Raw genomic sequence first — 12,356 nt, 5'->3', positions numbered from 1 at the left:
GCATTCATGAGGTAAGGCTAAAAATCTTCTCGAACGAAATGAGGTGGAAATATCCAGGCACTTTCTCCTTTACGGTCCAGCTTATGCAGGTGATTATCTAATGTCCATTGACAATACTGTTTATTACAACAATCAATTGCAAATGTATTTAAGTACACTTTCGAACGAAAAAAATTACACTTTAACAATAAAAGCAAAATTGAGAAACGTTTTGGTATATTTCACTGTTTTGTATAATAAAATGCGTAGAAATCAGGGTCATTCCTGGAGGCCAAAGTATGAAAATGTTAGTTTTTTCGTATCTAAACATTTACAGTTCTCAATGTTTTTTTTTTTTTTTTGTTTTTTCTTTTGATTGAAGATTTCTTGTGTTTTCCTCTTTATGACAACCGGAAATCTGTCTTAGGTGCGAAGAAATGCTTATACTTGTAATATTCTTACAACCGTTTGCAAGTAATTGCTAGCAAAATAAAAACGTTAAAACAAAGTATATGATTGAACATTTTTGACAACATTTACGATTAAAAATATAGTTACGAGTGATTTCGCATCCCTTATATTTTTGCAACATTCTATCGATGACTGCTCGAAGGTAAATTACTCCAGCAACATCTTGTGCAGAGCAGATATTAGAGACATTGCTGTAAACTAAACGCTATTTATATCTAATAAAGAGACGAAGATATAGGTCATAAAATTAAAGCATTTGAGAAAAAATTGAATCTTGGCGTAAAATATAAATCTAACAGGGGAAGGTCGTCGATAAAATATTCAAACTTTTTATATAACACTTAATAGTATGTGATGTTATGCATCGTTTCTACTTTGTTGCTTCTTTATTCTCCGATAGTTTTAAAAAAAAGTAGAAAGAGCTTAGAGAGAGAGACTATATAAATATGTACTTTTATAAAGGCGGAAAAATTGAGATTGTGAATATTGCTCAGCATTCAATTCGCTCTCATTTATACAAGACTTATGAAAGAGCCTATGGCCACTTCTCAAAGCATCGCTATTATGACGTCACACAAAATACTTATATATAATAATGCACAATATATTTCACTCCTGGCGTTAAATGATGTTGGTAAAAGCCTTTTATTGAAACAGAAATTGGCCTTTCAAGACACTAATGAAATGATATAACAGTAGAGCTGAACAAGAAAAAACGTTAACTTCGGTTGCACCGAAGCTATAATACACTGCACAAATACAAAGGTTCCTTACAACAACTTGATTCCGATCTAATTTGGTAAAAATATCTCGTCAAATAAAAACGCAAACACTTTATTCCGATCATTCAGTTAATAAGGCAGCTATATGCTATAGTCATCCGATCTATATACATACATATAAGTACTTGATTCCGATTTTTCAGTTTATATCGGCCCTTCCGACAAATGAGCAGCTTTTTACTGAGGAAAGCACAGATGCGAAATTTCAGATCGATAGCTGAAAAACTGAGAGACTAGTTCGCGTATATACAGACGGACGGACGGACAGACGGATAGACAAACGGACATGGCTGAATCAACTCAGCGCATCATGCTGATCATTTATATATATATTTTATAAGGTCTCTGACGTTTCCTTCTGGGTGTTACAAACTTCGTGACAAACTTAGTCTTGTTTGTAAATCATAAAATCCATTCAATACCTTTATAATACGCGCTCAATCTCTTGCGACATTAAAGAAAAATCCTCGACGACAAATAGGGAGAATATGGGAAACTCTCCAATATTGCTGTTAAGTCGGTAAATCTCTACCTTTTAGCCTTAGCTCGTTAATTATAAATTATTTATTTTATTTGTTAATATCTATATTTATCATCAACTTACTCCGTGTCGTAAAAGTAGCTCATAAGGAGATATTTTTTGCTGAAACACACCTCGTTCGTTTATGCTATTTGTGTTCGCATCGTGCAGCGCCCGCAACGACGCACGCAACTTGGACACTCACTTAGCTGTCACTTTCACTACGCGTTTAGACTTCTTTACGATTTTATTAACTATGTGAGAGCGTATTTTTGGCTACGCATGTATGTGTGTAACCATGTGTCGCAACGCAATGATAATTTGCCTAGAATGCGCCACTTTTTCGCGACATTTATAGCGCGACTGGCCGGCTGACAGACAAAAAACTACGTAAACTAAACGCCGGCCGTGTAAGCGTGTCGTTCGGTAAGCGCGCGCAGACTGCGGGATGCTGGCGCACCACGAGGCGTTTCACCACCGTACGGCCAAGTGGTGCGTGGCTAGATACACATGTACCTATGGCTGTATTGAGTGAATAGCGAAATTTATTTTCAATATTTTTTCGCTTGTTTACTTCTATTACTTTTTTAATAGCTCAACAAAAGCATACTCACAGATAAATAAATAAAAAATTTCATTACTACATAATAATGAAAGCAAATATATTATTTATTATTGAAAAATTGTTAACAATTACGAGAATTACGCGCAAATAGCTACCGAGAGTTGAACGCGCGGTCACACCTTGAGAAAGATGGGCGTACCTTCACACGCGCGTACGCCCTGAGCAAGAGCGTCCATGTGTAAACTAGCGAAAAAGTGCTAGCGCGCGCGTTTCCTTCGTTGTATGTACGGATGTGTTCGCGTGTGCACGTTGTAAGCACCAACGCGCACCATTTTCAACTGTAGCCGGGCCGCCGCTTGGCAATACGCATACGCCCCAGCGATTGTTACAGCGCCAGCATTGTTCAAATACGCGCGCAGTCTAAACGAAATTACTAAATAAAACTACGAGCAATGCTAAAGGCGCAGACGCTAGCCGCAGACGTTAGCAGTTTGTGGAACAACAGCAACTATAATAATAACAATTTAAATAAAAATGCAATAAAACAACAACACAGCAGCAGTTTTGTGTGTAGCGGTAATAAATTCTACATGTTATTTGTAGCTTCCCAAAACTGTTGATTGCTTAATTTTGATTGTGATTATTGTTGTTGTTGCGCTACCTTAGTGTTTTCTGCCAAGGTGTTTGGTGAAAACTTACATGTGCGTAGATTGCATTCTTTAATCGTTCAAGAGTCGCAACCACTGTACAAAACATGTGCACCGAGATCTCGCTGCAGAGATTTCGCTCTCCTCAGCGACTCCCAAGCTAATAATATGTTATTGTTTAATATTTCTTTTTTAATAGTTTGCTGTTCTATATTGTTGCACTCAGTATTCGCCTAGCTGTTGTCTACAATTTATTTGCGCTCAGCTGTAGCCTACTTTCATCACCTATTCACAAATTTGTTTAATTTATAACGGAATTTTCAATAGAAATTTTCATGCCCTAGAAAAATTATGATAAATTAGTGCGTAAAGTATTTCAATTTGATTACATTAACACGCCAAAAACGCTATTAATGTGAGCCAATGACCAGCGCAAACAATTCGAAGTAAAACGTATGTTTGTTATACCCTGTACAGGATATATTAAGTTTGACACGAGGTTTTTAACACATAGAAGAAAACGTCGGAAACCCTATAAAATATATATATAGATAAATGATCAGCATTACGATCTGAGACGATTTAGCCCTGTCCCTCAGTGTTTGAGATATCGTTTGGAAATTTTGCAGAAGTCCCTTTCTCTCCAAAAGCTGCTCATTTGTCAGAACCGCTAATATCTAACCATTATAGCATATAGTTGCCCTACAAACTGACGATCGGAATAAAGAGCTTGTAGGGAAAGCTTTTTCAATTGACGAGGTATCTTCACCAAATGTGGCATTGATTCTTGTCTAAGGCAATGGTGCAATCTTCAAAGAAATTGTTCAGATCGGATCACTAAAGCCTATAGCTACCATAAAAACAGACCGATCAAAATCAAGTTCTGTATTTGTGAAGCGTATTATAGCTATTAATGAAAACTATTCAAGCTTAGGTTTTTCATAAGGTTATCCAACACATTTACTAAACAAAACGAGAGAGTCATTAAGATATAAAGAAAGCATAATAGAGGCTAAAACTGAAAAACTCTAAACAGAAATGCGACTAAAATATACCACATATATATATATATACCAACGCAAAAATCAGCTACGCCAACGACAGCAGTGACGTCGACCGCAGCATATTAACGGCCGCGGCTGCGGAGAGCGACAACGCCAGCAGAATATAAATCGTTTATATATATATCAAATCAGCACATACATATGTGTGTATGTTTATATGCGTAAATGTGTGTGTAATTAAATCATTTGCTATTGTTTAATGTTGCGTCGTATATATACATACATACGTATATACTATTTAATGAATCAGCAGGCGGTGCAATTCACCTCACTGCTACAGTTGCAATTCCTCCTATTGGCATTGTTGTTGCGGTTTCAACACAATGTTGTTCTTATTGTTTTTGCTTTGCGCACTCGTAAATATTTGCTGTTAGGTGTTGCTTGCACATCACTAGCATCTGCTTTGTGAGCAATTGTGGGACACTCACGACAGCAGACACACACACATACATACATACACATTTCATTCTTTTATTTTCCGCTTTTAATATTATATACATATGTACGTATTTACAAGTGTATATATATATGTATGTATTTATCTATAGACATACATGGCGAGTTATAACTCCTTGACTCGCTTTCTTGCTGTTTGCTTATATGCTCGTCATTCGCTGACACGAAAAACAAATTAAGTGCACTTTGTAATTGTTCAAGATATTGGACTTAAAAAACTTTTGAATTATAAAAATATGAGATATGATTAAAGTTCTTCAAAACGGAAATGCTGATAGAACATTTGGATAAATAATTTATTTTTATTAATAAATGGTTATGTCCGAAAACGAACACGAGAGTGTTCAAAGATTTTATGTCGCATTTAAAATTAAAAAACAGAAACTTATCTCAAATCGAAATCCCCATACCTACATCTTGTATACATTTTTGAAATGTTTTGTATAAAAAATTTGGAATATATTTCTCACGAACTACACTTAATCTGTTCTTCTTGTAAACTGATTTTATGTGCACCTAGCGATGTTTGTATGAGTATTCATGCACATTTATGCGTTTTAGGATAATTTATTGGACATTTTATAGACATCTTTAGTCGTTCAGAGAAATTGTATCATTGGTAATATCAAAATAAAATTCACTAGCTAAATTTTTTACTCTGTGTACACTGAAAAAAAACTGAAATATCAAAGCAATTTTATAAAGCCACATATAAACTAATAAGGAAGCTAAGTTCGGGTGTAACCGAACATTTCATGCTCTTGCAACTTGTAAAGATCAAAACCGGAGTATATTAGAGAGATAGTGAGATATCTTCAGGTTTTAACAAAACATGATATTAAAAAGTGTATCAAAAAAATTCAACATTAATTTTTCGAAAAAACTTATTTGATATTTTATTAAGTTATATTATAAGTCGTAGCCTTGCTTTGTTTTATTGCTACATTTTACTTCGCGTCAGCTAATATTATGTCACTTATATATGTTATATCTCATCAGAAAATTATTTTAATATAATTATCTTATCTGCTAACGCAACAGCAGAGCCTAAATTTAATATAAGGTTGGCCGTTATTTCCCTTCCGCTTTTTTGCTCTTCATTCAATGCTTTATAAAAAGTGTTACAGTGATCGGATTTAGTTAAAATATGCGCCGTTTTTTTCGATGATCTGTTTCCATCTAGACGGCAACTTCATAATACCTTCCTCGTAGAAGCCCCCCTCCTTATTTGCGAAGAATTCGGACAGCCACTTTTCACAAGCCTCTTTTGAGTTCAACTTCACACCACCAAGGGCATTCGCCATGGACAGGAACAGGTGGTAATCACTTGGCGCTACGTCCGGGCTATATGGTGGATGCGATAAAGCCTCCCATCCGAGCTCCCGTAGCTTCTGACGAGTCATCAACGAAGTGTGTGGTCTGGCGTTGTCCTGGTGGAACACTACACCCTTCCTGTTGGCCAATTCTGGACGCTTCTGGTCGATCGCCTGCTTCAAGCGGTCCAGTTGTTCGCAGTAGATGGTAGAATTAAGCGTCTGGCCATATGGGAGCAGCTCATAGTGGATGATTCCCTTCCAATCCCACCAAACACACAGCAAAACCTTCCTGGTCGTCAATCCCGGCTTGGCCACTGTTTGGGACGATTCACCGGCCTTCGACCACGACCGTTTTCGCTTGATATTGTCGTATGTGATCCATTTTTCGTCGCTAGTCACCATCCGCTTCAAGAATGGGACGAGTTTGTTCCGTTTCAGCAGCATATCGCAGGCGTTGATTCGGTCCAGAAGGTTTTTTTGCGTCAAAATATGCGTCACCCAAACATCAAACTTTTTTTTGTATCCAGCCTTCTGCAGATGGTTCAAAATGGTTTGGTGACTAACTCCCATCTCCTGGGCGATGTCACGAGATGCCATATGCCGGTCTAACTCGATGTATTCCATGATTTGATCGGTATTTGTCGTCACAGGTCTTCCGCCGGCTGGCTTATCCATGGTGTCGTTTTCACCGGCTCTGAATCGTCGAAACCATTCCTCCGCGGTTCGAAGTGATAGAGTACCATCCCCCAAAACACCATTAATCTCACGGAACGTTTCTCTAGCGGATTTGCCTTTAACGAAGGAAAACTTTAAAATAGCGCGAATTTCGGCGTTAGTGAACTCCATGCTTACACGTCTATAACTGTTGAACGCAATATCCAAACTAATCATGCATAGCGTTGTTTTATAGGTTATGTCAAGACCTTTCAAATTATGTATAGTGTTGCCAGATACGAGCTATGTAGCGCTTAGCCGCGAAATTCAAAAGACAAAAAAGCGGAAGGGAAATAACGGCCAACCTAATATATTGAGGTTTATATCAAGGTCTATACAAACTTCATTGATATAATGAATTAATATAATTATATAAATTTTAAAAAGTTTGACCAAGCTAAACTGTGTAAAGTCAGCTGGAAAGTCGAAAATATACAGGGTATATTGGGAGCAGAAACGGTCTGAGCTGGTTGTATTAACCTATGACATTGCTCAGGTATACTCCAGAATATATATGTATTTCGAGCAATTTTATAAATAAATAATTCATACACTGACAGACAAATTCGGCATTAGGTTTGGTAGAATAACTATAATCATTATATGTAATATATGGGAGTATCTTACATATTGACCAGTATACCATATATGGTATAAATCTAACCGAAAGTTTGAAGTATTAGACATGTGGGATATAAGGGTACCCGATTTCATCTATTTTTGGCATTACCAAAAATTATAACCAGAAAAGAATGCATTCTGTGTTCCACTAAAGTACCTCACATACCGTCACCAATATAATATAATGAGTAAAGTCAACCGGATGTTTGAAAACCTTATATTAGGTGAATGGGGGTCTAGGCAAGTTTTCACTCGATTTTATCTATTTTATGCATAAAAATGCATCGTTATAAGGGAAACGCGCTCACTTAATTGTATAAGATAACTCACATATTGACCGGTATATGCGGTTTAAAGTCAGCCGGAAGTTCAAAAACCTTTCTACCATATTAGGTATATGGGAGCTAAGGGAATTATTGATCCGTTTCAACCCATTTTTTGTCTTTGCCAGTTTAAGGCAAACACACCAAAAATTTCATATTTTTAGAGATGTGGTGTAAAGCGGAAATAGAATTAAAGCACCTAAGCAGATTTGTGATAGGTTCAGGGCGCTTTGTCTATAGCTGATATCCTAAAAAAGAAGTTTTTCATCTGGCTTCACAAAGGACTGTATTTAACAGTCTAAGTGTGATGCCCCTGCCATATGGAGGAATCAGGCATCTAACTTAACCTAACCTTACCTACTCATAGTTCACTCTTGGTTTTAAAGTTGTCCGTATTCACCGTTGTATTTCTTTCAGTGTACCACTGACTACAAAGTAATTGTTTGGTCGCATTCTTATGTATCTCTTTTCTCCGCTACTCAATAAGCTGGGTGTTTTTGTATGCCATGCTTATATTTAAATGCATTTTTTAATGTGTCAAAAATCAAAATCGATTTTCGCCTGCACCTAGAACAAAATGCATACGAATTCAGATAGAGCGACTAAACGCTTGCAACGCGACCACACCGCCAAGCGGTGACGCGCCGAAAATCTAATAAATAAACACAAAGTTGCCAAAAAAAATTGAAAACAAATTATTTTAGGAATGACGGACCCCATTCATTACATATAGACGCACACACATATGTACACTAAAACAAATGTAATTATTTGAATAAACAATAATAAATACAATAAATGATTGAATAGTCAAGAGCACCACAGCGGCGGTGTAAAAAATGCACGTTCGCATATAATTGCTAAATAATTGACTCCAGGCATTGCTGGAGCGAAAATATTGTGGAAATGCTAAACTATTTCAATTTGTTTTCTTTTGGGAAACATGATATGTGTGCTTAAGGAAAAAATTTTCTCCTACCAAAAAAAGCTTTGCATTCCAATTCTAATTATTTTCGCAAATTTTTGTGGAATTGTACTTTGTATTTTTAGCAAATTTTTGCATTTCACACTAACCTAACGAATTTTATTGTAAATATTTATGAAAAGGTGCGAATAGCGCTATTAAGTCAGAAGTAAATAAAAAAAAGGCAATGAATCATTATAACGTTTGGGAATTTTGGGGAAGTTTTTATTGTTCGCGAAAAACAATTGCAGCCGATAAATCAATAGACTAAACATTGATTGGGAAGGTGAGATATGCGTAAACCGACTTTTAAGATTCCTTATATGTTTAATGAAGAAAAATATAGCTATGTATTTTTTTCGATACGAGAGTAGTTTGAAAAGTCAGTGACTTGTGAGCGCCACTAACGGTTCTTGAATTGCGGGTTCTAACTGCAGCCACTACAAAATTTGCAAATATGCAGACATTACTTTTGAATAATGTCCCTTACCAAATTGAAGATTTTCTGCCTGAGTACCAGCTGATCCATGTAGAATGACTTAATGCTTCAGACATATCTACGACTAATTCGACTAACTTTTGTTTAAGGTCTACCCAATCTGTTCAATTTAAGTCTTAAGTAAGTGTATAGAAACATTCCTTAAAGAACGTCGTCAATTATCTTGAAAGTCTTGGAATCAATAAAGTTATGAGCTATTTCATATACTGAGTCGAAGAAAATACTAGCGTATTGCAAAAGAAATTGCTTTTTAATGCAAACGTAATACAAATAGTGTATCAAATTGTTAAAGCATCACATATTAGCCGTCTTCGGTTCACCACCCCGCTAATTGCCATAATGGAGTTTTGCGCTCAGGGAAAAAATTTACATCAACCAAAAAGTTATCAAGCTGAACTTAATGCAAGAGATTATGCAGACACCTCCATTAACTGGTATAACCGCGTAACATTCAAGTAGGGCAGCTTACACCAGTTGTTGTGATTTATACCAGCTGCTTGTTGTGTTCGCTACACTCAAGTGGTTGATTGATGCAATTTTTTCGCAGCTAAAAACAATTTGTGCATCGATTAGAGGTTCCCGATCAGCAGGGGAGGTGGTTAAGCAAACAAGAGGACTATTTGAAAGTTATAACGAAAAGGAAATATATAAGAGTATGTAGCATCAAAGAAAAAATTATTGTGCATTAACACTGTGGATATATTTTATATATCGAGCACGAAGACGTATCTCAGTCTGTCTAAGAACATATGAGTTTTGTTTCTGAAAGCCAGATTTCGCCTTTTCAGCATTTGCTCCTCATCAAAACAGAATTATATCGCCTATATGCAGCTTGATGTAAAAGACATAAATAATTTTAAATTCTACGTAAGTCGGCAAACACAAAGTCGTGAAGTTTTCGCCTTAAACCTTGAACTCAACTCATCAAATCCATCAAAACGCACAGAGCAACCGAGGCGCATTTAAAAAATTTATCGCGTGTGAAAATCGTTATTGGCAAAAGCAAACAAAACTAATATACCAATTTTCGGTAAGCCATAAAAACAAAATTATCAAATTCTAGAGGCTCAATAATGCACCATTAAAATTTTCTTTTGTTTTTGTTTATTGCAAACAGCATATATAAATATATATTTAGCACAATATGCGTAACGGCCAAATAAAAATATTCATTGATATACCATATTCCACGCAAATGTGTTGTTGTTGCTCGTGCTTATATGTATATGTATATACAAGTATGTATGTATCTAGGTATGTTCCGCTAAGTACACACAAAAGAAATAATAATGGAGAAGCAAAAAATTCTTGTTTCATAAATCAGGGAAACGGTACTAAATTTCTGTGGCTTGTTGAATCGGCGAGAGGAAGTTCGAACTAAGAGCAACATTTAATGCTTCTAATATACAGGGTGTGACAGTTTATATAACGAAATTTGTGTGAGAAAGTAATGGTTGAGATTTTTATATCGCTATTGATCCGCAGAGTATCCTAAATCATTTTTGGAAACAAAAAAAAATTTATGTTGACAATAATGGCGTCACACAACACTTTCACTCTATCTCAATTATTTCAATAGCCTCTAAGAACACACCCTGTGCTTTACAAGGAAAAACAAAACCAATATAAATATTTTATTGACTTTGATATAGTATTTAAAACGAATATAATGTGCATTACATTCACACATACATATCCATATACATATACTATATGTTCCGCTCGCCCGCATAGCGAACATTTCAGGTGCACATTTTAGCTCACAAGTCATTGCTTCATTTCTTATTCATTTTCTTGGCTTTCTAAAATTCGTTGAATCGTTTTATTTCATTGAAAATTGAATATTCCTAATTAAATGTACACTTGAAAGATTTTTAAATAACCGAACAATTGCTTTTCATACTCGAATGCATATCAAAGGCGCAACTTTATTGTTTTATAAATGAGAATATTGTGTGCACAATATTTTTGCCAATAAAAAGCACAAACAATATGTGTACATTTATTATTGATTTTTTCATTTAATGTGGCGACGGGTAATTACAACTATTGTAATTTTTAATTATAAAATGTATTATGTGTATTTATGGTAACTGCATTAAACGGTATATTGTAGTCAATTGAAAAGAATTAGCAGGAAAGCCAGTTAAATAGGTAATTTGATGCATGGGCATAGCAATAGCATTGTGTACACATTTGCTTGCAAAATGACTTCAGTGGGGTGTAATGATATGTTACCTGTTGTGATATCACGCCATCAGAGAAGTGAGTGTGATATATGGTAATAAGCTTTATGAGTTGACATGACGTGATATCTTTTTAGTTAATACGAAATAAGATAATGACAATATATGCCATGTCAGTAGATGTGATGTGATCGACATAATGTGATGTGAATTGAATAACTTTTTTAATATTATATTATAATGGAATTGAGTGTAACGAGAAGTTTAATCAAAAACTTAGTAGTTTTCGCATGTTTTGATGATATGAAAAAATATCATATGATTTGAGTTGTGCTACTGTAATGTGTTACATTTTGAGGTGATAATATGAAATTAGTGATGTGCTAATTTATAAGAAGTAAATAAATAAATAACATTATAATTTATATTATGGCAAGTTACATTGGAATATATGGTATTTTATTTTTTAGCCAATGTGGCGCGATGTATTAAAGAGAGGAATATGATTCGAATGATATGATATCATATGGTAAAAAAAGAAGGTGATGCAATGTGATTTGATACAAATTAAGTCAATTTCAACTACAAATGATGTGATTTTATTTTGCATGGTGCGAGTTGATATGCTATAAAGAATATTAAAATGGTAAAATTAAGTGATTTAAGTCCTTAGTTTGAAAAATTATAGGAAAGATATTCGCAAACATAATTTTGAGTCATTCTATGAAGGAATTTGGTGTATTATTGAATGACGTCATCGCTGTTGAGTGATACATTGCGATTTCATAAATGTGATTGATGTAGATATAATGTAAAAGTGATGTTATATGCTTTAAATTGACGTGATTATGAATAACCAACATATGATGAATTGCTTTATAAATAAATGTGATGTGATATTATGTAGTATATGGTGTGACATTTTTTAATAAAACTTTGTGATTTGTAGGAATATGTGTTGCGCTATGATAAATTAAGATGATGGGCTTTACAACGTCATAAATCAATAGAGTGTATACGATTTGAGCGCTTTGAGGTTATAGATCTTGAGTAAGATGATGTGATTTATAGTGTACTAATATTATGTGAACTAACAAGTAAGACAATTCAGAGCGCTTCATTTCGTGAGATTTTTAAAACTTATGATAAATGGAATTTTATTTAATTTGATTTTTAAGTCATTTAAGCTCACCTTCTTCCAAAAAAAGAAAGGATTCAACACATACTTCTGTAAAATCGTTTAATCAAA

General features: G+C 34.8%; 1 protein-coding gene across 2 annotated transcripts in view; it reads right to left on the bottom strand.

Annotated features, from left to right (window-relative positions):
- The window catches only part of LOC106616789 (serine-rich adhesin for platelets), a 47,689-nt gene that overhangs the window by 33,926 nt on the left and 1,407 nt on the right, over window positions 1-12,356 (bottom strand). The window contains exon 1 of one of the 2 annotated variants that reach the window (XM_070109912.1): window positions 1,837-2,007. The exons of the other annotated variant lie outside the window; for it this stretch is intronic. Coding sequence (XP_069966013.1) covers window positions 1,837-1,859 — 23 coding nt within the window. The 5' untranslated portion in view covers window positions 1,860-2,007. Of the gene's footprint in view, window positions 1-1,836; window positions 2,008-12,356 lie in introns of those variants that run through there. 2 annotated transcript variants of the gene reach the window in all.

The sequence above is a fragment of the Bactrocera oleae genome, chromosome 2, assembly GCF_042242935.1.
Source record: "Bactrocera oleae isolate idBacOlea1 chromosome 2, idBacOlea1, whole genome shotgun sequence".
Classification (NCBI taxonomy): domain Eukaryota; kingdom Metazoa; phylum Arthropoda; class Insecta; order Diptera; family Tephritidae; genus Bactrocera; species Bactrocera oleae.
The sequence above is the reverse complement of the archived record's forward strand: the minus strand, read 5'-3'. Positions and strand labels throughout refer to the sequence as shown.